The sequence below is a fragment of the Brassica napus genome, chromosome A9 (genome assembly GCF_020379485.1).
Source record: "Brassica napus cultivar Da-Ae chromosome A9, Da-Ae, whole genome shotgun sequence".
In the NCBI taxonomy this organism is placed as follows: domain Eukaryota; kingdom Viridiplantae; phylum Streptophyta; class Magnoliopsida; order Brassicales; family Brassicaceae; genus Brassica; species Brassica napus.
The window spans coordinates 42,872,717-42,898,103 of NC_063442.1; the positions used below are offsets into that span (position 1 = coordinate 42,872,717).

The following is a 25,387-nucleotide window of genomic DNA, read 5'->3' on the forward strand; positions in this document are numbered from 1 at the left end:
AAAATTACTTTATAGTACGATTAAAATATTGCAACCAACACATGCACATTTCTCGAATTATTACAATTTACAATAACCATCTATTGCTTAGATTATGATAATGATGTATATTAACTTCAACAATATTAACTTCATCCAAAGCATACACTATCTCGCCTTTTTATTGGATTCATGTGCATGCATGTGAACAAACTTCCTTATCAGTAGTACTTATTACTGCAAATTTATAATTGAAATCTGACTCGTTAGATATATAATATATTCTATAATTACTTCTTAAGGGTTAGTTACTAGCTGGTTTTGTTTGTGTTTAACGAAAAGCTGGAGTATTTAAATGTACAATGTTGTTGACCATTATCAAAAGAAAAGTAATTAATGACCCTAATAGAAAACGAAAGGACATGTATAACAATCTTAAATATTGATTTGTTACGTGTTGGTTGCCGCATAACGTGATTTGGTTTCTACAGAAATAACACAGCGTTACAATATCCACCAATAACAACATGAACAAAATATATCATGAATAGCATTTAACCAAAATTGTGTATATAACGTTTTCATTTGACTTGTGTATATCGACTTTCTGAATAGCATTTGACTAAAATCAAATATACATCTATGTTTGCACGTTGGTAAATAAATCAAAAATATGATCATTAGTATCTTTCCATTTGGGGTCAAATATCCAATTAATATATACAAATTACTATATATCTCTGTAACTATTACATAATAATTCCCTGAACTTTCAGTTTTTTTTTTGCTAACCAACTTTCAGTTCTTTGACGCCTACAAACTTTACTATCTCAAAATCCAGGCGCAGGTTCGGTGATTAAAGTGCTGCCACGGTAATTTCCGTCGAAGAACAAAATAAGCAGATGAATATAAAACTTGATTGTAAAAACTATCTCAAACAAAAACTATTGAGTTTTTAAGGTTTTTCTTTATGTTTGGGTACGAATGAAGTGGATTATACATCAATCAAGGAAGATGATATATAAAACAATTGATCCTCAGTGGAAATACATCGGATCTTGCAAAAGAGAAAACAAAAGTCTGCATTACGTTTATTTTTATTATTTTATAACCTCTCGTTTTGCTAGTACCTGTTAACGAAAGAAAGAAAAGTTATAAACATGACAAAACATCTAATCTATAACGTATTACGTTTAGACAAAAGTCTAAGCTAAAAACAATTAAACTTACATGAAAAATCTGGCAGAGAAAACATTGTAACACCGTATGCAGTGTTCAGTTTCCAACTTTTTCTTTCTTTTCAGAATATACATGTAACTTTATAGAAAATTTTCTGAAGTGAATATACTTATTATGTGAAACCATTTACTGTATTTCATAAAATTCGATTAGTTTGATGTAAAAAATATACACTTATATTTAGTAGAAAAAGATCAAAAAAAGTCTAGAGATGTCGGGTATGAGAAAAAAAATTTCACAAACCAAAAGTGTTGATATCTAAGTTATGTCTCTTATCTCAGGTGTCTGCACCTGTCCATGCTAACCGACCATCCTATTCCTATGCTATTCCCAAAAATGAAAATAAAAAACTTTTGGTGTGGATGGCACTCAGTCTCACACTCATAGATTTACAATCAAATCTACATAAACCATAATTAAAAAAAGTACAATCTGATAAATGACAGAAGGTCAAATATAAAATTAAATAACCGTACTCTTAAATCTCCAACACTATTATCATATTATAAAACTAACGTTTCACATGTGTATAAGTAAAGCTAAAGTGAGAGTGTGAACCAACACTCGCCCAAAGAACACTTCTTTTCCTCTGTTCCTCTATCCTTTTTTTTTTCACAGAGTCTTCCTTTCAACTCTGTTTTTTTTTTCCTTTCTTCTTGGAAATGGGGAATTGTCAGACGATAAACGCCGCGGCGCTGGTTCTACAGCATCCCGGCGGCAAAATCGACAGGTACTATAGCTCCATCTCCGTCAGCGAGATCATGAGTATGTACCCTGGCCACTACGTGTGTCTCATCATTCCATTGACGGAGGAGGAAGAGAAGAATATTCCGGCGACTGTGAAGAGAGACGAGAAGAAACACAAGAAGGGTGTGAGGTTTACGCGTGTCCAGCTTCTCAGGCCGACGGAGAGTCTCGCGCTTGGTCACGCTTACCGTCTCATTACTTCCCAGGGTTCGCCCTTTTGCTCTGTTTCCTCTGTTTTTCCCAATAGACTTTTGTTCTGTTTTCCTCCGTTTTTTTCAAACCGTGTGACTGAAGCTTATGATGAATTTTATTGGTGATGTTTAACAGAAGTGATGAAGGTCTTAAGGGAGAAGAAATGTGCGAAGACGAAGAAGCACCACGCTGATGCGATGATTACGGTGAAGAAGTTGTTGGAGAAGAATGTTCCGGTAGATTCATAACAAATGAGTTTACAGTTCAAAAAAAAAAAACTAATGGGTTTGGCTAAAATGTTTTAAAGATTTTTTTTTTTAAAATATAATAAAAAAACAGATTTGATCTTACACTTTGTTTTCAGACAAAACAAAGTTAATGGTGTTGTGTTGTTTTTTTTTTTTTTGGGTCAGGAGAAGAAACAAGGGAAGCAGCATCGTGTGCTAACGAGTTCAGCTTCGTTCTTAAAGTCCAAAGCATGGAAGCCCTCTCTTCAGAGCATCTCCGAAGCTACGAGCTGAATAATCCGAAACTGTTCTGAATAAATTTTGGATCTGTTTCCTTTTTTTTTGTTTTCTGGTTATAACAGAGGATGAAGTCTACGGATCAAGATATGAAGAAATAAGTAGTGGATAGCTAGCTTCCTATACAAAGAAGGGCTCAACAAAGCTTCTTTCTTCTTTTTTTCTCTATCTACGATGTACATATTTTCGCAGATGGAGAGATCAATCGAAGTTTGTAAGACTCAGAACCAAACGTGTGGTTTTTGTTGATGTAAACTCGATTTCAGAAGAAACAAAGCTTGTAAGCCTATGAACAAATAAATAACATATCTTTTACTATCTTTCTGACAAATATATTAACTGGCCTCACAACATAGTAATCTTGAAACCACAACAACAACAAAGCTAACAGCTCTTTAGTACTTAACGGTTCTTTATTTGGTGTATTGGATGAATCTATTCAAACCATACACATTGATACGATAAAGAAAAAGGATAGGATCATAAGAACATAACTATCTTTTCCTCTGCAGGTGTTTTGAGAGATCAATCGAAGTTGAGAGGGTTAAGCGCAATTTAAAAACTTCTGGGCTAAAATGTAGTAAAAGTAAAATCTTGGGGGTTGAAAGTATAAGAGATTGAAAGTTTGTAGGGGGAAAAAGAAAAAAAATGGACCTGTCAGACAACCGTGCAACCACCCTAGCTAGGTCAAGACCAGACTAGGTAGCGATCCTCTACAGTGCAGAGAGTCCGAAGACAATCGTAACCGTTAATCACACTCGGATCGCACGGCCATTATTCATCAACCAGGGTTATGGGGCATGTCTCCTTAGAAATCAAGGATACAAAGGTACTTCCTATAGAACAGATCCTGTTCAAGTAAGGTCGTGACCACTCATGCTTTCTAGACATATATAAAGTAGCAATATATTCTCCGTGTCTTCGATGTGGGACTGTAGTTCCCAACTTACTACCTCCTCTTGTGACACGTGTAACTAAATTAAAATGGTAACGCAAAAAAGAAAAAAACACCTTGTACCAAAACCAATCATATGGTTTACGATTGAACCGATTTTAGTCGAAGCTTTTAGCCTTTTACACTAATAACCTAACCAGATCATCAATTTCGAAACGTTAACCACTAACACCAAAGAGAGGCTAAACAAAATTACAATGAATATTCAAATTCTGGTTAAAAATTCTTTTTTTTTTTTGTAACATCTGGTTACAAATTCAAAAACCCAAAAAAAACAAATGATCAAAATTTTATGGTCTCTGTTACACATTAGCTCTACATCAGGCTCTTGTCTTCTTGTGGGATATGGAATATTGCTTATTGTCGCCTCTCTTTTTAGCAGATTTATCAAAACCACTTTGCTTTACCTTGTAATCAGAAGATTTGGTAGTCTCTATACTGATGAAGTGATGATCCTCCACTTGAAGAGATCTTAGACTTTTCCAAAGCATCAGCTTCTTTGCCACCAATAGCAAATTGTTCAAGCAGCTCAGGATGAAACTCTATCGAGTGTGAATGATTTATTCGACCGTACATGGTGACAAAAACAAGAACATAAGTTTGAACAGAAGCTAATACCTCGACTTGTTTTGCTGCTTCCCTCAGATCTTCGTTTACTGATACATTGTGAGGTCCAAGCACTCTCTGCAACCAATTATTTTAGTCAGATATTTGTGTATGTATTTGTTAATGTTCAGAAGAACGTAGAAGTAATGTGGTAGTTTTGCCAACATAACTTACTTCTTCCAACCTCTGTTGAGGTCTTCAGGAACAGCTACTGCACCTCATAGACAAGCTTGATTTTCTTCTTTGTGGTTCAAACCAAGAGCTTCAGCAGCACTTCTCTGACTCTCTTCACTGCAACACATTCCAACAAACGTTCTCATTAGAGACTGTCTCTCTTCCAGCTTCATGAGTTTCTCCAGCCCTCTTGCCACCATTTCCATCTCAGCCTGATGGATAAGTAAAACAAGCAGAGGAAGTTTAGTGAAAACAATGGGAAAGTGAAGCAGAGACTGGATGGTGAAAAATTGAAACGAACGAGAGAGAACACATACAGAGAACTCCTCAGGAGGAAATATTGTGATGAATGAGACATATTTTCGATAGTTCTGCCACCGATTCAGAATGTTTGCCCTGTATTTCCAGAGACTGCCGTAACATAGAGTTTACAAAGTATACTTTAGTGTTTGCTTCTGATCATCCATCTAAGTTAACTAGAAGAAGGAATAGGAAGCTACCCAAGCTTGTAGGAACCATGAACGTGTGCGTGCAGCAACAGCAGCAATGTTCTCAGCAAGCAGAAGATTGGCATGGAACAAGAAAAGGGTTAGTGTTAACCTCATTGCAAGTTTATAATCCATCTTCTTGAATTTATCACTCAACAGCTTAGAGAACCTTACCCTGAAATGATCTGAACAAGAAAGCAGAAGTGGCGTAACCATTAAAACCAAGCACATGGCATACTTGGAAGATACAGAAAAGTTTGGTTATTACCTTTATAGAAGGGAGCAAAGAAGCCCAATTCATCTAACTCATTAACTTCGAACACATCGTTGTTTTATGGTTTCAGTAGCATACATGTGTGCTCACCAGTCACAAGCACTCTGATCCTACCAAATATAGAAATTGTGTTAATACTAGCTACTATACAAGCCACAGTTAAGACATTCAGTAGAAGGAATAGAGATTATTCTCAACTAGTAGCTGACTGATGTAGAAAAAGATGAAAGTTTCAAATCAACGGAAGGTTTTCACTTTAAAGTTTCAATGGAAGCTGGTTTGCATAAAAATAAGTATAAACTTATTAAACTTCTATATGATTTTGCTAATGATGAACAGATTTGAAAATTTTAGGTATACGGATTCCCCCTTAACAAAGGAAGACATGAATGGGGAATATATGACTTATGGCTCAAGAAAGCTCTTAAAAATGAAAAAAAAAGGCTCAAGAAAGCTCTTTCGGATCTACCAAAAACTTAATACTAACATTTTGTAATCGTCTATAGTGATAATGTTCATCAAATCAATATAAATCAATGTTCAGCTCGTTCATCAAATCGTCTTTCATTGATCGAGCACTTAACTATAGTGATAAATTGATAATGTTCTTTGCATAGAAAACAATACACATTGGGGTGTATTTGATGTCTGCACACGAAGTGAAAATCGGATATTTACTACTTAGCAACTAATGATGCACGGAAATGGCCAACTATGTATTAATTAAGATAATTAATTTTACTTGACACTTAGTACACGTCTTCAGCAATGAGAGCTTCTTCGTAAAAAATATCTGAACGATGGGTGCTCTACCACATTATTTTACATCAAATGATTCATTTTAAATCAATTTTTATAATTACATCTTAACGCCAGTACTTTAATTATTGGATCGAGAATAATTCAAACAAATAAAGTAACCGATAGTTTTTGTCCTTCTTTGACGACTGACGAGCCGAACAAATATCTTCCTTTCAAAATATGATAACTTCGTAAGTAAACACGTAACGAGTCTTTCAAACAGTTACACCTGAATAATAATTATAATATAATGAATTCAAATATAAATATTGCAATATATACTAGTTTTCTTTATGGTCAAATATAACGATTAACCACTTAGAGCAAAATTGTCTCCGGATCTTAGTAGGGATTATTAGTTGTTGTATTTTAATGGATTTGAAAACCCAAACTAAATATAGTGTTATTGGTTCTGTGATTTTCAAATTTGTATTAAAATCATGTGTTATTGGTTTAATGATTCATAAATTCTATATCAAATCAAGTGTTATTCAAACATACGGATTTACTAATATATTTGATTTTATAATGGATTTGAATGGATTTGTTTGGATTTTTTAGTTAAAAATACAAAGATTCAAATCCGAAATAAAACCTCTGGATTTGAATATTTTACTTGAATTTATAAATACTATATGGATTTCTAAATCAATCAAAATATATAAACCAATAACACTTTATTTCTTAGTAATTAGGGATAAAAAATTAAATCAAAAATGCTGATAAACAATAGAAACGTAGTCTAATTAAAAAGTTTTGATTCCACAAAAGAAAAAAACACAAAAAAAAAAATTGTTGCTTTATTTGTTCGTTCTTATTTAATTAAGTTTTTTTTTTCAGTTTGATTCGCTTATTCTTTGTTCTGGGTTTTGTAAATATTCAATTTTTTGTTGTTTGATTTGATCAAAACTTTGATTGTGTATTGCTTGAAGAAGAAGACGAAGCAGCCCACCACTTCCGACGCAGGAGCTCTGTTGCGATCAGCCAGGACCTCCTTCGGTGCTTTCTCTAACTGCCTTCGTGTTATTTCCTCTGGCACCTCTACCTTTGCTCGCTCCGCCGCCTTTTCTTCCGCTGTTAACCGGGAATTTAGATCTCTCAACAATCAGGTTTAAAAAGTATCTACCAATAATCTGCATATTTCCTATTGTATCTTAACATTGTCTTTTAATCTAAAAATATTAATAAATTTTTTTAAGAATTTTAAATTTTGTCCCATCAATAATATTGCTTTTAGTAGTGTTTTTACAAAAATAGACTTGCTTTTAAGAAAGCAATAATATCAATAATTGTAAATTTTATAATGGGTGGAAATACCATTTACTAAATTATAATCCATAAGACCATAACTGAAAGAGGATTGGTGGTGCAGATGGCGAAGTCTTGTTGGAAAATGTATAATCAAATTTAGACCAGCAAGCTAACCTTACCTGGCTTGATCTATCTTTGTCTCTCATGACAATATATAACATTATCTCTTCTTTTCGAAAAAAATATTTTTTTAATTTTTAAAATGAGCTTTTATTATTTAAATAGATATATCCAGTTATGATTACATTTCATATGCTACAATAACATTTCATGTGCTGCGATAACATGTTGCATGTTGTGAGGATAAATACAAAGAAAACAATTTGTTTTTCAATATATATTAATGGAATATTTAACTTATTGTCAATAGAGATAGTTAAAACAATAAAAACACTTTTGAGACAATCACGAATTTTAATCTAACTCACATGGTGGTATACTTCTTGAAGATTCTATTTATTGAGTTATGCTAAGGTTTGGACTTTCATTACCAGTTTTCATGATCGGTTTTATCGTCGATGTTATGTATAGCATGGTATATATATTGCATTTCTGTGGGTTGGGTATTGATGATTAGTAATAGATATACTATGTTGTTGACCAAAAAAGGATACATGTTACAAAAAATATAATAATATATAAGATTTAAACTGAAAATAAATAAATAAAAACCATACATCCAAACAACAGCTAGAATTTTCTAGAAAATAAAAAATAATGTAACTGACAACTGTTTTAGCCTTTTCAGGCAAATCACAACTCGAACGAAACTCATACAAGTAGTTTCCTCGCATAGAAGTAGCGATGTTCCGAAGTAAAACTTACCAAAACTAGGAAACATTCGAAATGGACTATAAAGGAAAACCGTTCTTAAATAAACACATACTGAAAGTATAAATAAATGGGATAAGCATCTAATACGCACATAAGTTCCGTTGGTGTCGGAAGTGACATGTGTTTCCCAATTAAAGGGCCTCCCTCCAACATTGGATGTTGAATCTTAAGCTTATCATACGCATGCATTGATTAGATATATAACCTGCCGACTACATTTATACATATATTATAACAGACAGTTATGAATTGATGAACATATTTATCAGACTTAATGGGAATTTCGAATCGATCTTACACCAGATCTATTTGAAAGAATAAAATCTAACTCAAGAAATGTCACCACTAAATTCACTTATTCGTTCTTAGCAGGAGTATTCACCCTCTCACTTTCTTTTCTTAAAAAAAAAGAACATAAATCAGTTCATGAAAATCCTCGTTTTAATAGTATGATAAGTCGTAGTAGCACAATTAATCAGCTGATCAGGTAATAAATAGTATATAGAATTTATATTCTTTTGTCGGGATATGAAAATTTCAATAACAAGATATTGGAAGATTCAGAATTTATATACATATACGTAGTAAGTTAATATTACAAAGTTCAAAATAGTAATTGCAAATTCCACTTCAGCATCCCACGTAAAATCCATATTACAATATTAAAGTAGTTTTGGACCTTCTGGTACATCTTTCATAAATTTGCTTAGTAAAACCAAATAAACTTTCAAAAAAAACCCCAAATATTATGGGATAGCTAGCTAGTTATTTTCAAGCTTGTCACGAATTATATGAATGTTGTTAAAGTTTTATTTTGGTCAAAATGTTGTTAAGTTCATAAGCTTGTACTGTATTAATTTACGCTTCTTTAATAGTACACTATATCATTTTAAAATCTTTGACATGTAATTTCTAGCAAAATGTCTAAAATTTAACAATAAATAAGATTTAAACGCGTACGTACACATGCACGTATAATCATTACTTGTAACGGAGATATATACGTACAGCCTGGCAGTATGTATGTACATTATATATAAATGCTTGCACCAATAAAGAACTACGTACGTCATGACCATAAATTTACTAAGCAACAAGAAAGTGAATGTTCTAAAAAAAAGTGAACGTCAGCTTAAAAAATGAATGTTTCAACTTGTTTTTTCCATCAATTAAGCAATGCACCATTTATAACACAACACACAATAACTAATGATAAAAACCTTCTCAACTCTTCTTTGGGAAGAGAGAACCTTGTAGCTTAAGCTTTTATAAATGAATGTTTGACCAAAAAAAAAAAAAACCTTCTCAACTAGTATTTGGCTAACAATCTAAGCAACAATAAAATGATATTGTTATCAATACTTGAAGTCTTGATCCAATCTACTTTGGTTTTTTTAATTGGATGACGGTGATTGGAAACTTTCTATATAAGTAATATGCTTGGAGATTTGTTTCTTTTTGTTTTGTTCTGCGACTCTACAACATCAACTGCTGGAATTAATTGTAAAATAAACCATACATAACCTAAATAAATAAAACTCAAATTTCACCAAGAATACTTTGTCTCGTTTTGTTTCCATCTTTTCCAATTAAATACTTAAGTACATCACTAGTAAACATTTTTTAATCATATATATCACTCTTTGTTAAGCCATATCAAACCCCAGATGAAGATCCAAGGACTGAATGCTTCTCTTCGAGTCAGAACGAGAAGTCAGATCTCTCTGGAACTGAATCATGTTTTGTCTCACACCGTACATCTTACCCATCTCACCATTTTGCTCATTAATATCTTGACACGTGCCTTTATTACCGAAGCTAATCTGCGACGACATCGACGCCCACTCCTCGTTGAACACACCAATCTGACTATTAACATGCATGGAAGAAAACGCGCAATACGACGGCGTTTTGTATTGTCTCTGAAACGACTTCGTTGTTGGTTGTTGGTGGGTGGTTAGATAATAGCCGATGCTAGCTCGTCGAGCTTGAAGCTGAAGCCTCTTCTTTTTCAACCTCTCCTTCTTGTGAGCGTTTTGGTGACCACCCAAGGCTTGAGAATTTGCAAACTCTTTGCCACAGTATTGGCACTCGAGTCTTTTCGCTTTAAACGGCGCCGTGTTGTTCGTGGAAGAGCTGACGTTATCTGTTGTCGTGACTTCCTGCGAGCGATTACCGCTGATGAGTTCGAAGCCGAACAGTTTTAAGGACTTGTCGGAGAACGAGCCTGAGGAGCTTTCGCATGTACGAGACATTGTCGGAATGTATGTATTCTGGTGGTTTAATTTAACTTTAAAGAAGTGTAAATGATCTTCTTTATATAGCAAAGGTCGAGAGACGGAGTATGTTTAGTTTAATAATTTCTAACTAGTGATACATTGCATCTGTACTATAATATATCGTGGAGGAATTTTATATGCCATGAACAGCGTCGACTTTATTTTTTAGGGTTTATAATAAAATTAGTTGTTTGAATCTAAGGTGTGACGAGAAATAATCTTGGAAATAAATCTTGATAGGTACTATTATATATACTATGCAAAATATTACACTAAACAATAGTTTTATAAAACTATATGGAATACCACGCGCCTACGTACATTATAGAACGATATGCAATAGAATGGGATAGAAAAATATTTATGCTATTCCTTTTGTTCCTGAAAATAAAATTTTTTAAAGTGTTATAATGACTTAACTTGTCAACTTGTTTTTTTGTCGTATGCATATAAAGCATAATGTATTATATATTTGCTTAAATTTTATAAACTTGGTTTTAAAATAGTGTGGAAAAATACTTTCTGTTTAGTGCGTGAATAAAATAGCTAGATTCAGTTGAGATATGATGAATTTTAAAGTGTATATGAAAAGGCATGCAGCGATCACACCACCTACTTGTGACAATTAATACAAAAGTTATATTCTAAGCTTAAAGATAATTATATTCTAAGATATGATGAATCATATTTTAATATGATATTAAATGTTAATATCATATTAAAATATAATTAAAGTCAAAGAAAATAGGAAGAAATAAAGGTAATCAATATATCCCAAAATATATAACCAAACTGCAAGGAGAAGGATAGTACTTGATTCCTACAATAATTTAAAAATCAAGTACTGTGCTTGGCACGCATATCCACAATTTATTTTACATCCAGGATCATTTCTAAGCGACTAAATGACAGTTTTTTTTTTATTAAAATGTACACTAAAAAGTACAGATGATTTATCGTCCAATGTTTTGAACTAAAAAATAATTATTTTTTGGGTCAAAACTAAATATTTTTTGGGTCAAAACTAAATAATAATAGTTAGTCTTTATATGCTTAAAATTTTTCATCAACTAAATAACAAAGAAGTTTCAATCTATCTGATGTTGAATGATGGATTGAAACTTCTTTGTAACTAATCGCAATGTTTTCCGTTTATACTAATTCTTATTTGTCTAGTGATAAAACAAAGAAAAACCTATTTTGACATTAAAAAGTACAAATGATTTGTCGTCCAATATTTTAAACTAAAAAATAATTGTTTTTTGGGTCAAAACTAAATAATAATAGTTAATCTATAGATTTATAAGATATTTTTTAATTATATATATGTTTAAAATTTTCATCAACTAAATAACAAAGAAACTTCTATCCATCTGATGATGAATAATGGATTGAAGCTTCTTTGTAACTAATCGCAATGTCTTTCCCCTATACCAATTCTTATTTGTCTAGTGATAAAAGAAAGAAAAGCCTATCTTGACCATGTTTAATGAATGCTAATTAAATTATTAAATTAATCAGGGAGAATTGCTAGTTGCCAAATGAAGGAATACAAGAAGTGGGAAATGATGCAAGCATCTATACTATACAACAAATAAAAAATTATTCCTAAGTCTAATATTCAAAACAAGATCTTGGGCAAATCTTCATAAAGCATGAGAAGACATTATTTTAAACAGAAATAAAATGGTATTAAAAGGGTACAGATTATTCTATTTTCAGGTGAATCAAGTCATGAGAATACTCTTATTTTTATTAAAAAACAATTCTAATGAAATAGCATTTGGTTTGGAGTTTGGTCAGTTGTTCCATTAAGACCCCACTGCTCTAACTGAAACACTAGGTGTTGTGACTATGTTCACTCGTACAACCTACGATCCTTGATTGGCGGACCAATTGGTGTCGCATGCACTCAAAAGCTCTTTCCTCTCTATCAGATCTTTTATTTTATTTCTTATAAAAACTTGTACTTTTTTTTATAAAAACTTGTAATACTATTTCAATAGTGAAATAAGAATTCCAAATAAGTATGCTGTCAACAATCATCTTATGTTTTTTTTTTCCACTAGAATTTTATTAAAGGTACAAAGTTCAACTGGACCAAACCCACAAAACAAACAGACAAAGACCCAACAAACAGGCCCAAATTTAACACAACACTATGGCCTAACAGTCCAAAGCGAAGCCCGTAGCAGAAGAAGTCGACTCACACGTCCACGTGTTCGATCGCCCGGCAATCAATGGACACGTATCTTGACGAGAATCAACCTTCTTCCTCCGGAAACCAGCGAAGCGACACGACGTATCACCGTCGACGGCGAGGCAAACCCTAGACGAAACAGTCAAACCGAACAGCCACCGGAAAGCTCAAGCCGATAAGTCATCAAAGACTGGCGGATCTGCGAGATCGACAACATGATTAACCGCCTACAATCGATCGAAACCCTCCGACTTACCATCAGAGAATCAGAAAGAGAGGCTGGAGAACAAAGAAGCACATAACCGCAGATCAGAGAGAAGCGGGAGAACCCCGAAAAAAACCCGGCGAGAGCGATGCTAAAAAAGTCACCACCTCCCGAAAACAAAAACCGACGAAGCTGGTGTTAAACGAACCACCGCTATCCGGAGACAGAGCCGGCCGACCATCATCAAAGAGAAAGATGCGACGCCGGAGCCAAAAACCGATCTGAACAACTCTCTAATCTATACTCCTTATGAAAGATTTAAGATTGGGAACAAGGAGAGTAGAGAGAAAATCATCTCCCACCAGGAGATATTCGTATTCAAATCTATTTAGATCAACAATCATCTTATGTATATCCAATAATCTGGAATAATTTAAACCCATTATGTTTTTTTCTCTCTAAAGTGTGGCTACTAGGTGGGTGGGTTGGTTTTTATAACATTAGATATAATAATATTTATATTTTTATATATGATATATGTCTACGAACTATTTCCACCTCACCTTTTAATTACTATTATATGTCTTTCTATTGCTATCGAGCAACTTAACATCATACAAAACCAATTCTGAGAGCCAATACCTGATCTGAAATATTGGGAATCATAAATATTTTTAATTAAAAATTATAATTCCTTTTCTCATAATCTGGGGATTTTTATCTATATAGGAAACTTCTAAAAGTTTTGGAGACCAAATCCAATATTTCGTTAGGTTGTCCCAGATCCGGCACAGAAATAGCTAGCCTACGGTGCGTAAATATCCATTCTACCATGTTGATTCTAAGGTTTAACTCCAGTGTCCGACCGGCTAACTCTATTAATTGGTTGTATAAAAGGAGAGCGCACTATAGCTTGTAAGGGTTGTGCCAAAGATTACGAAATGTGCTTCAAAACATGTAAAGAGAACTACGTACTAACTCATTCTATGTAAGCCACGGTTGAGACGGAGGTAGGAATCAATTCTATGGGGGTCATAATAATTTTTGGAAAATTGAACACATGTTCACTGAGGTCAAACACTAATTTTAACTGAGTATTTCATTAAATCCATTCAAATTTACACTAAAAATAAAACAAAAAATTAATTTCATAGGGGTCATATGACCCCCTTAGCGCTTCACTACCTTCGCCAACTGGTTGAGACATTCTTCATGCATCTCGATTTTTAATATAGTGCATGTGTTCTAATAAAGAAAAAACAAAGACGTAATTTCTCTAAGCAAAAAATAATAATAATCTAACTTACTCAATTTGTTTCTACTAAGTACTTTACCATGTAGAACTTGCAAGACATTCTATTTCTATATAAGACATACTAGAGTCTTAAATAGTGATCAGTACATCGTTCATTATACCAAATCCATATCTAATCAAAATTTTCATGAATTCTACTTATTTACGTTTTATTTTTTCTGTTTAAATGAAAATTAGAACATGCATATATAAGTGAAAAAATCGACAAGACCTAAGTTGATTTAGTTTACATTTCTTAAGTAGGTCCAAGAAAATAATTAGAGTATCTGAAAGTGGTCCCCGCAGTTTGCCTCTCCGATTAATTGAATCATTTCTTCTCTTTTAAAAGACTCCACGAGCACTCGAACCTTAATTTATATACCATTTCAGTATATTTTATAGGAAAAGAAAAGAAGACCACCAAGAATGACAAGACCAAGGTTTTTAAACTATACCATAAACCTAATTAATGGATCAATAAATGATAAAACAAACAATGATTATATAGATCTAAATGAAGAAGTCAGAATTTCTTAACTTCAAGGTATTAATATTGACTAAATTCTTTTTTTGAGACACATATTGACTAAATTCAAAGAAACAGTTATTACTTCAATCTTCTATCTCACTGCATTGTTACTTGCTAGCATATATAGAGTAATTTGTAATCGCCTCGTTGCCGATTTTTGTTTTTAATATCCACAAGAAAAATATTACAACGCTTATCGAGGATAGCTTTATTGGAATTTCCCAGATCATGCACGTAAATAATTGTCATTGCACGATGCAGATCTCCAAGCCAGCCAGCCGTGTGATCCCCGAAAGACTCTTCTATATAATTTATACATATCGCCCATAATTTGGGATAGTGGTTTAACTTTAACTACTACTGATGCAGAAATGCCTGTTTCTTAGGTATAGCCTATAGGAATTTTAATATTAGATAGACAGGGCAAAAAACGTAAACAAAAAACATATCTAAGTTAAGGGCCAATGTGTGGAATTTATCCACATCCAGGTTGGTACTTCCATCATGCGGTTTGGGGGGCTTCACGGACAAATTCATTGATTGCCTAGTAAGCTAGTAACAATAGGTACTAAATATTTGTGATATGTTTATAAAAAAGTTTTAGCACTAATAAGGATACATAACATTACTAATTGTTTTTATTAATGCAAACTGCTCAAAACGTTCAAAATGAATAATTTCAGGAAGTAAAAACCTACAATATATGGGTCGGACACAGACAAAATTGGGCTGTACTAAAATCTTTAGTTTCGGGCTTACCAAATAAACTGTCCATTCTCCGTGGGCTAATACAAAAAAATACAACAATTACGGAGAAACCCAAAATGTCAGCATTGTTTGGGAATCATCAATACTACTTTGTGTATGGTACAGTCTGGTCAACTAATTAGTTACTTACTTTTAGTGCTAGCCTGCTAGAGTCATTTAGAGCATCATTATCCCAAAACTCCTTAAAGAATCTCTTAATTAGTTTTTAATAGTTTTTAAAATGTAAAAGTGAGTTAAGAGACTTAGAAAGAGATTTGAACATTACAATGGTTTCTTTTCTCTTTTTTATCAAATACTTACAATAGTATACTGAATTAAAAGTTGATCCAAACCGCAATCCAGTACCAAAACAAATTTAAAGAGGGAAATGTCAATGTCCTCATTTTTTTGGTTGATGTATAAAGTTCCTAGAAAAAAAATTAACTTTGAATGTATATGCGACACATCGATCGCTACTATTATGGATTTTTTTGTTCAACCCTCGATTTCTGGTTGACATCATGAAGATTTGATCTATCATTCGTTGGCCCATATCTTTTGAAAAATCAATTCACAAATCAATCTTAACTTTCGCAGATTGTTTTTAAAAGTAAAATGAGCATATCCATTGTAAAATATATAATTTTCACACGTCATTGGGAATTTTTCTTTCTACTTGTAAAAAAAATGTTTTTAAACCAAAATCTCTTTGAACTAAACCTTTTTAACAAGTTAAGTTGACAAAAAAAATAATCAGATAAATATTGATTTGTTAAGAAAAACATTAACATTTTGTAAATAATTTATTTATTTTTGAGTGGGAAAGACAAAGCAAAAGCAATCTCTAAGATTTGATACGCCGTGGTGTCTAAAAGAGTGAAACAGCAAATTATGTTTGGAGAAAAAGAGGAAAAGTCCAATGCCTTAAAAAGAAATGTTCGAACGAATATTAGTGGGCCCCGGTTTTTAGATTTTCGTGGGCCCCGCGGATCCTAATTTTAATGTGGACGTCAAATGCATTATTATTTGTCCACCTTCCTCGTAGTTTTTATTTTAACTGTAAGTAGTAAAAACTCTGGTAAGAACAATCTTACCAGATGTTAAAAAAAAGAGCCATGATTGAACCGATTTACTAAAATAGCTTCTTTTTTATTGGCGGCTACTAAAATAGCTTATGTGAATGTAATGGTTATCAAACCAGCGAATCATCTTCAGTTACTTTTAATCCATTTTCAGGTTTTCACGTTTATTATTGGTCAATATCTCACGATCTTCTTTTCTATTCATTTGTACGGATTTCTCCTCTATTATTTATTCCATTTAGGAATATTTTTCTCAATCATATTCACATAGACCCCCCCCACCGGATTTTCAGAAATTTCAATTGTACTATTTTTACAAAATAAAGTTTAATTTTCAACCCTAAAAGCACGGCATATTTTTCACATGAATGTGAACCAAAGATTTTGTTAGATTTTTCATCGCTGGAGAAGAAAAAATATAATTAAAATAAAACAAAAAAGACACTAAAAAGTTTGATTGTAATTTTTGAGAGTGAGAAAAAAAATTTAGGAATATAAAAACTGTCTGAAGGAGGAGAAGAAGAAAAGAAAACAGGCGTGAGCTAATCTTGTTCCTCTCTCTCTCTGTGCCTATTTTGATCTTCTCCTCTCATTTACTACTACTCATCTATGGCCAGAGACGGTGGCGTTTCTTGCCTACGGAGTTCAGAGATGATGAGGGTCGGTATCGGAGGAATGGAATCTCCGCCGTTGGATTTAGATGAAGTTCATGTCCTGGCTGTTGATGACAGCCTCGTTGATCGGATTGTCATTGAGAGATTGCTTCGTATTACCTCCTGCAAAGGTCAGCCTTACTATTTTTTAATTAATTTCATTTAATCTTTTCGCCGGAAAGTTACTAAAAATAGAAATATTTCTTCGGCGGTTCTGTTTCAGTTACGGCGGTAGATAGCGGATGGCGTGCTCTGGAGTTTCTAGGACTAGACAACGAGAAAGCATCTGCAGAACTAGATGTAAGTCTTGGATAGGATTAGTGATCAAAATTTTATTTTAGCACCAAATTTTAGGAAAATGAAAAAAAATTGATTTTAGTTTTATTTTTTGTTACTGATTCTCAGAGATTGAAAGTTGATCTGATCATCACCGATTACTGTATGCCTGGAATGACTGGCTACGAGCTCCTCAAAAAGATCAAGGTCTGAACTTTCCCACTATTTTACAGATTATAATTACAATTTATTTTTGACCAAAAATAATTTACAATTTATTGTTGAATCCTTTCGGACCAATGTGGTATTTTCCGTTAAACTGAAACAGGAATCGTCCAGTTTCCGACAAGTTCCGGTTGTAATAATGTCGTCAGAGAATGTCTTAACCAGAATCGATAGGTGGGTTTTGTAATAAATTTGCAAACTTTTTTTTTGTTGGGTTTTTGAGAAACTGTCGATTGATAAAAAAAAACGCTAAACTGATCTCGGCAGATGTCTTGAGGAAGGGGCGGAGGACTTCTTACTAAAACCGGTGAAACTCGCCGACGTGAAGCGCCTGAGAAGCTATTTAACCGGAGACGTTAAACTTTCCAACGCAAACAAACGGAAGCTTCCGGAAGATTCTGTTCCCGTCAACACCTCGTTTCCTCCTCCGCCGTCGCCGTTTACTATTTCGCCTGATTCGTCGGACTCTTCTCCGCCGTTGACTATCTCGCCTGAATTGTCGGACTCTTCCCCGCCGTTGTCTCCCCTGGAAATCTCTTCCTCGCCACTCTCATCTCCAATAGACGATGAAGATGATGATGATGTGTTGACATCGTCGCCGGAGTCTTCGCCGGCTCGACGGCAGAAGATGAGAAGTCCTCTGGATTAGATTAATAAGTTTGTTTTTTTAGTTCGTCCGTGTAATATTTATCTCCGTTAACTTCTTTACCTTCGACGGTGCTTTAATTGCACGTTGACTTGACGCCGTCAAATTAGAGATGTCCTTTAATCTCGCTCCACGTGGGCTTTTCTGTTTCTAAAAAGCTTAATTTCTTATAATAATTTTAATTATCAATGAACAAAGTTATGGTTTCTTAAGCTTAAATTGAGGAAGGGAAAAACCCTTCGTACTATCTATCTACTCATATTGTAATTTGTATAATACATTCAGATAAGTTTATTATGATAAAACTCGAACATGCGTTTTAAGAGGAAAACTAGATATTGACCCGCCCTCTCGAGGGCGGGTATATATTTTGTTTTAAAAATATTTGCCTAATATAATTTATATGTTTGTGTGTTTGTATAATTATATTTTTGTATGATATGAATTTAATAGAATAGATTATTTTTGTAAATATATTAAATAAATCAAGTTTCATATGTACTTGTGTCTTTTCTTGTATCATATATGTATTTTTTTGTAATCATATTTATGTTTTATCTGTGATCATATTATAGAGTAAGAATTCGGGTTCGATTCCCACTATTCAGATATTGGTCTTTAGATGAGAGATTAAAACCTATTTGGATATTTATAAATTTTAGTTTGGATTCAGTTTGGATAATTACGGGTTCAGTTTAAATACGGATACCCATTAAAATTATGTAAAAATATTGAAATACAAATATATCCGCCTTTTAAATTATGTAAAAATATTTTTGTTCTATCTTTTTTGAAAAATTTAAATTTTATAATTGTATTTTTTTGTAATCATATTATATTTAATATTAATTTAATTTAATATATTTTTTGGTAGTTAAATTAATGTTAACATAATATGATTATAAAAAAAACACAAATTTAAAAATTAAATTTAAAAAAAAAACTAAAACAAAAAATATACCCGCTAGAATCTAGTGCTTTTTAAAATAACCTGCAAAAAGTTGTTATCACAAATTTTTGCATGTTTGATGTAAACTTAATAAAATTCTAAGGATATTGTTTATTAGTATAATTTATGGCAGTTAATTTTCTTTCTAATAAAATGCTAAAATAAAAATAAATATATTTTACTCTTCTTTAGATGACATCGTATTGGGTATCTTCATCGTTTGAAATATTTTTTACTGGATACTTTTTGTTTAATGAAATGATATGGCATTAGTTGTATTAAAAAATGGCGTGGGCTATAGAAAACTATAATATAAGAAACCAAAGCTATGGAATTAAAGTAACTCGGCAGTTTTAGCTATATAAAAAGTGGGTCCCCATTATTTAGGAGTTTATAGTGGAAGTTATTTAACTTACAATGTAGTTAGTGTTAATTATGTTTTAATAAAATTGATATATGAAAATAATTGTTGGACACTACTTTTATTAATGGGTCATACTACCGTTTTAATAGAATAGATATGGTATATTTGGATTTTAATATTTTTACATAGTTGAAATGAGTACCCGTATTTGAAAATCCGTAATGATCCAAACCGAATCCGAACTAAAACTTATAAATATCCAAATAGGTTTTAATCTCTCATCTAAAGACCAGTATCTGAATAGTTGAAATCGATCCCGAACTCTTACCCCTACATGTAGTCTATAATTTGAATAGAGTAATATAGGCTATACCTTCCTCTTTAAACATACTTAATTAATTATTAATAGCATGGTTAATTGACAGACTTAATAAATAATAATCAATAATTTGCAAAAAAATTCGGTGGCCTAGTGGAACACAGCACGCACATGTTTGTGTGGGTTAGAATATTAAATATATTTTAAATGGTCCCGATCAAATAGAAAATAACTTGTAAAAATGGAAGTTGCATATAAATAGAGGTTCCCTACTATTAAGGAGTGGTGGTTATTTTTGAAAAAGAAAATGATGTGGTGGTTAGTTTCAAAAATTAAAAAGGCATAGTAGTTATCACATTAAAAAGGTATCAATACTATTAATACAGGATCACTCTTATTTATTACCCTTTAATTACCATGGCATATTACTTATTTGCCACTGGTTTTTCAAAGAGGGTTATACCCCTCATTAATGGTATAATGGTAATTTGGTTAGTGGACATACATATTTAATATAAAGTCAAATGGTATTAACTAACTATTCCCTATTGTAAGTATGTAACGGTTTGTTAACCGTTCGATATTAAAGCGTTCACCACTAATATAACTGTTCGATGCTGAAGCGAGTTTGATTTTTTTTTTTGGCACAACGAGAAGTGTATGTATGCTTAACAAAGAGTAATTTAACATATTTAAAACTGTCCTATTAATAATTAATAAATATGTGTATAGCGGATTATATAGAATCAAGATGAAGATAAAATGTTCATATATATGGTATCAAAAAAATTAAGCTGTAACGTATATAGATATGTTCTTTTTTTTTTGACTAAACCCAACCTATTTTACTGAAAAATACGTATATAAATATGTTCTACTACAAATCAAATGGTATATTACAGGTACGATTTAAATCTGTTACAATAGATAAACAATCATTACTGTGCTAAATATATATAATCGTTACAACTTAATCTAAGTAATTATATATTTCATGTTTGATGCCTCTTTTAATAGAATAAATGATTATGCATATAACTTTTACTTTATATGTTTATTAAATGATAATCACTTCTTTTTAATCATATTTGGAAAAAAAGTATTTAACCCACTTGCCAATAACAAAAATAAAATTACAAAGCAAATTAATTTTTTTTACATCTCTTTATTTTGGAAACATATGTAATTTTAAAGTTTCAAATGATGTTTTCTCTAATCTAATGTTTTAAACTTAACTCAACACTTACCAGATAATTTTCGGGTCATCGGATTATTGGGTCGACCATATAAAATAAAAAAATAATTAAATTTTTAATAACTGCATCTAAAGGTATCATAACTTTAACCACGTCCAATATTTGAATAATATATTTTGATAATATAATTAGTCATCTTTTTTTCTACAGATTAGTTAACTAAGCAAGTTACCTATGTAATATATTTTTTTTGTCAAACAACTGTTATAGTTAGGCAAATATTAACAAAATATAAATGTTGCAAACTTTAAAAATAAAATTTAAAAATAATATCTAAAATGCATATGGCACAAATTTGATATAAGTAATATAGCTATCAAAAATTAATCAAAAATAAATATTATTGCAAAAGAAACATAAATATAAAAATTTAATTTCTTAAAAAAAATTAAAACAAAAATAAACCCGCCCTTTGAAAGGGCGGGTCAGAATCTAGTGTATCGTTAAAATAATAGTTGGACCAAACAAAAATCAACTGGTCATGCTGCAGAATTAATAGAATAGATATCTCAAAAACAACTTCGCTAGATATGAAAATGCAAGAATCAAAGAGCTCATGTTTTTCTTTCAAATACATCAAACAACTAATGAATAACGTCTGAATCCGACACACATATATATTGTCGTGAGAGCTTAAACAGTTTATCAGTTCTTTTCTTGAAATAAAAGCCCTATAATAGTCACTTATTGATTTATTAACACACGCATATTCTTTAATGAAAAGTTTAATACAGCTTAACTAAGAAAAAACAAACCACAGTAAGTCAATATTACTATTAATATACTACAAAGAAGCGGATATGAAAAAAAAGAAAGAAAAAAAAGAAGCGGATATGCATCATTGATATCATGCATGTGTAGTCGTGTAAAGAGCAAGCAAGAAATCTGCTCTTAGAAAATGGAGAAAATAAATAGTACTAGTAAAGCTGGAATTGGGCAACTCTTGTTCCCTTCCTTTAGGGCATAAACAGTCTTTATAGATCCGCTGTCTCTGGCACTCACTCCAGTGCTTTTTTGACGGTAGAATGTGTTTTTACAACAACATTTGGATCCGAGTACCTAGATAGATATTCACGTGGATGCTGAATTGTCCATTTATAATTCTATGGTTACTGGAAATAATTCAAATGTACTGTTTAATGGACCCTACTCGATCTATTGAGCATTGGGATCACATGCCAAACTCAGGTGGACGTATAGAAGGTGTTGGTGACGAAGCCCGCCAAAGCACCGTACATCTTAGGTTGACGTATGATTCTTTTAGCTAGTAATCCAAATTTACAGTGTATGAGAGCTCTTTTCAAAAATATCAATCACTGAACAAAGATATATTCCTTATTTTCCCCCAAGTTATTGTGGATACTTACTAAGAACACTTCCATCGGAGAGTCCTCAACATGTGATTCATACTACATGTAGAAATGTAAGAGCATCTTTATCCCATATACCCTATTAAGGATTTCTTATTTTATTTTTAATTTCCTTTTCCTGATTTATAAAAAAAAAAAAAAAAATTAAAAAGCGGACCAATCGTGGGCCGCCACGTGTTGGTGGAGCCCGCGAACAGTCCAAAACACACACAAAAGACGTCTCTTATTCTACCTACTTTGCATACGGTTTTTTGTGAAACCTGGGCCCCCCACCGCTTTAGAGACGGTAAAAAAGACGCGATGCAGATGGTCTAAGTATGTAAACTAATAATATTAATTATGGATATTTCAAAATGAAAAAGTCCATTTAAGATATCTTAGCATAGAGTTTCCATTATTTTGAGATACTCAAACCAATTATTCATAATGTTTTATTTTTAACATGTTTTGAAAATTTGTGTGAAATAGTGTTCCAACAAGAAAAATTGACAGTCGAATAGATATTATTTTCAACTTTTTTTTGGTAAAAGTTATTTTCAACTTAACATGAAGGATCATATTATAACCTCTTTTGTACTGTTAATGACAGAGCCAACCACATTCGAAGGATGAATTCACTTTTGTAACTTGTAGGTGCAATGTATATACCAACAAAAGCATTAATAATTGTCGACAACAAAATCATACCCAAAGGATACTCCTCACGTTTGGCATTCTTTAAAAATTGCTAAATTAACAAAAAAAGAACCATTGGGTTCGTTTTGGCTGGCCATTCATGTGGGGAATGGATCTGTATCTTTTCTCTTTTGTCATTTCTGGCTACTGTAGTGTCCCGATCGCTGCTGCATGTGTCTTTCCACGTTTTTATACTTTACTCTTGACATGTAGATTTTACTTTTGTCAGATGGCTGAGCTAATTCTTCGCTACATTTACGATGTTTTATCGAAATTTTGTTATAAGGAAAAATTAATTTAAAATTTTATCCGCACAGGAGATCATATCTCGTTAAACTAACTAATCTCCTCTGCGTTTCTCTTTCTATCCAAAAAGTATCGTCTACGTTTCTATTCAAAGAAAATGTTATACGTTGCTATTTGCTATTGTTCAAACGCATGATCTTCAATATTTCACTAACTGGGTGACGAACCATAATACTAGTTTTGTCGTTATCTCGTTTTTCTTTCGGGTTCAATATTGCAAGACCGTCACAAAACATTTTCTTGTGTTTGTCTTTTTAGTATGGACCGAAAAGGCATTTGTATTAGTGTCACTCTTTTTCAAACTATAATGAGAAACTAATTTTGACACATAATTCGATTAGCAATTTTTTTTTAAAATGCATGCTAATCACGAATAACCAAATTATTTATTTTTAAAAACATTTGACTCACAAGCACATTCATTAATATCTTGAATAAAAGTGCTAGCAAAAAACCTCCATTTAACTGCTAACATTATTGAACTCTATTAAGGTGGGATGGAATATTCATTAGATAATCACTTGGTGCTACGAATCCTAGTTTTATTTCTTCTTATAATCGAGGTTATTAGTATTCAGTTTGTATAGAAACAGGAATACGCAAATTGAAAATCCGATTGATGTGACAAAACGATAGCAAGGTTGTTGATGATAAGATTCATTGGATAGAGGAATGTTCTCGTTTTCTTTGCTTAACGGCTAACAAAACTTCACCAATAGCTTTTGCTTAAACAAAAATTTTGCCTCACCAAAATGAAATTGACCAAACTTTTCTTGCTTCTTCAAGGATACATTAATACAACTAATAAACAAATATAATTTTGACCAAAAAAAACTACTAAACAAATATAATATGTCAAACAACTAAAAAAACAGAAGATATATAAAAAAACAAGAAGATAGTTTAACTGCATGTTATCAAACATCATTTTCTCAAATTTATCATTTATACACTCACTTACTCACCCCCTAAAACTCATCTCTCTAAATGTAAAACCCAACAATAAGAACTAATCCTATGCTTCTAAACTTACTATTAGCGTTCATACTTCTGATGGGTCGGGTCAGCTCCGACCCGGACCCGCTACAAGACTACTGCGTCTCTCCTCCTCATTCACCTCACCAACACATCTTCCTCAACGGCAATCTATGCAAAGATCCAACAAAAGTCACCGTCTCCGACTTCACAACCTCCGCATTGTCAAAACCCGGAGATACTCGGGCCAACCCGTTTATGACCAACGTCACTCTCACTACAACCGCCAATCTCCCGGGTCTCAACACAATGGGCCTCACGATGGGCCGTATCGACTTTGGCGCCTCTGGCGTCGTCCCACCGCACGTACACCCACGCGCCTCCGAAGTGACGGTCTGCCTAGACGGTGTGCTTCTGGTCGGTTTCGTGGATACGTCAGGTCGGGTCTTTACCCAGGAGCTTCATCCGGGTGAGACGTTCGTGTTTCCCAAAGGGTTGATACATTTTCTGTATAACATCGATACAGTGAGCTCGGCTTTAGCTGTCTCTGGGCTGACTAGTCAGAATCCTGGGACACAGTTTGTGTCTATGGTCTCTTTGGATTCAAAACTTCAGATTCCACAAGACGTTTTGAAGAGGCTTTACCATATCAATGACCAGGAAGGATATGTTGCTAGTATCCGCAAAAACCTTGGAGGCTGATGTTTGTGTTTCAAAACTCCAATGGTACAATAATATACTTTATATCTTGTTGAGGAAATTGTGGTTAAGTTATTAACTAATTGCTAAACTATGTGTAAATATATATACGACCAAATCTACATGTATATATATTTAATTGGAATGATATAATCTTCGTATAGAGACTAATAAACATGAGATGATATATTTGTTGATCATCGTTAGCATTATG

General features: G+C 32.6%; 4 protein-coding genes and 1 non-coding gene across 5 annotated transcripts; 3 read left to right on the forward strand and 2 right to left on the reverse strand.

The window, feature by feature from the left end:
* The first annotated feature begins 14 nt into the window (after positions 1-14).
* Positions 15-2,999, forward strand: BNAA09G48130D. Its single transcript, XM_013860908.3, has 3 exons — positions 15-2,172; positions 2,293-2,393; positions 2,571-2,999. The coding sequence occupies exons 1-3, from the start codon at positions 1,881-1,883 to the stop codon at positions 2,676-2,678; spliced, it is 501 nt and encodes a 166-aa protein (XP_013716362.1). The 5' UTR covers positions 15-1,880; the 3' UTR covers positions 2,679-2,999.
* Positions 3,000-3,332: 333 nt separating this feature from the next.
* Positions 3,333-3,549, reverse strand: LOC125578863. The gene has a single exon (XR_007316945.1). It is a non-coding gene; the product is annotated as a small nucleolar RNA U3 (small nucleolar RNA).
* A 6,050-nt stretch (positions 3,550-9,599) lies between these two features.
* On the reverse strand, positions 9,600-10,577 carry LOC106420091 (zinc finger protein 5). The gene has a single exon (XM_013860924.3). It carries the CDS (start codon positions 10,377-10,379, stop codon positions 9,771-9,773), a length of 609 nt encoding a protein of 202 aa, XP_013716378.1. The 5' UTR covers positions 10,380-10,577; the 3' UTR covers positions 9,600-9,770.
* Positions 10,578-16,841: 6,264 nt separating this feature from the next.
* Positions 16,842-18,479, forward strand: LOC106419825 (two-component response regulator ARR4). The gene is made up of 5 exons (XM_013860663.3): positions 16,842-17,244; positions 17,337-17,413; positions 17,519-17,596; positions 17,718-17,788; positions 17,882-18,479. The coding sequence occupies exons 1-5, from the start codon at positions 17,070-17,072 to the stop codon at positions 18,261-18,263; spliced, it is 783 nt and encodes a 260-aa protein (XP_013716117.2). The 5' UTR covers positions 16,842-17,069; the 3' UTR covers positions 18,264-18,479.
* A 5,624-nt stretch (positions 18,480-24,103) lies between these two features.
* LOC106420028 (germin-like protein subfamily 1 member 1) lies at positions 24,104-25,385 on the forward strand. The gene has a single exon (XM_013860863.3). The coding sequence runs from the start codon at positions 24,517-24,519 to the stop codon at positions 25,174-25,176; it is 660 nt and encodes a 219-aa protein (XP_013716317.1). The 5' UTR covers positions 24,104-24,516; the 3' UTR covers positions 25,177-25,385.
* The last annotated feature ends 2 nt before the right edge of the window (positions 25,386-25,387 follow it).

Bases quoted from the DNA above. Each gene is read 5' to 3' on its own strand.
- BNAA09G48130D (XM_013860908.3), top strand. From the start codon at position 1,881: ATGGGGAATTGTCAGACGATAAACGCCGCGGCGCTGGTTCTACAGCAT. The intron at 2,173-2,292 runs GTTCGCCCTTTT...GATGTTTAACAG, and splicing joins CCGTCTCATTACTTCCCAGG to AAGTGATGAAGGTCTTAAGG. The intron at 2,394-2,570 runs GTAGATTCATAA...TTTTTGGGTCAG, and splicing joins TGTTGGAGAAGAATGTTCCG to GAGAAGAAACAAGGGAAGCA.
- LOC106420091 (XM_013860924.3), bottom strand. From the start codon at position 10,379: ATGTCTCGTACATGCGAAAGCTCCTCAGGCTCGTTCTCCGACAAGTCC.
- LOC106419825 (XM_013860663.3), top strand. From the start codon at position 17,070: ATGGCCAGAGACGGTGGCGTTTCTTGCCTACGGAGTTCAGAGATGATG. The intron at 17,245-17,336 runs GTCAGCCTTACT...GTTCTGTTTCAG, and splicing joins TCGTATTACCTCCTGCAAAG to TTACGGCGGTAGATAGCGGA. The intron at 17,414-17,518 runs GTAAGTCTTGGA...ACTGATTCTCAG, and splicing joins AAGCATCTGCAGAACTAGAT to AGATTGAAAGTTGATCTGAT.
- LOC106420028 (XM_013860863.3), top strand. From the start codon at position 24,517: ATGCTTCTAAACTTACTATTAGCGTTCATACTTCTGATGGGTCGGGTC.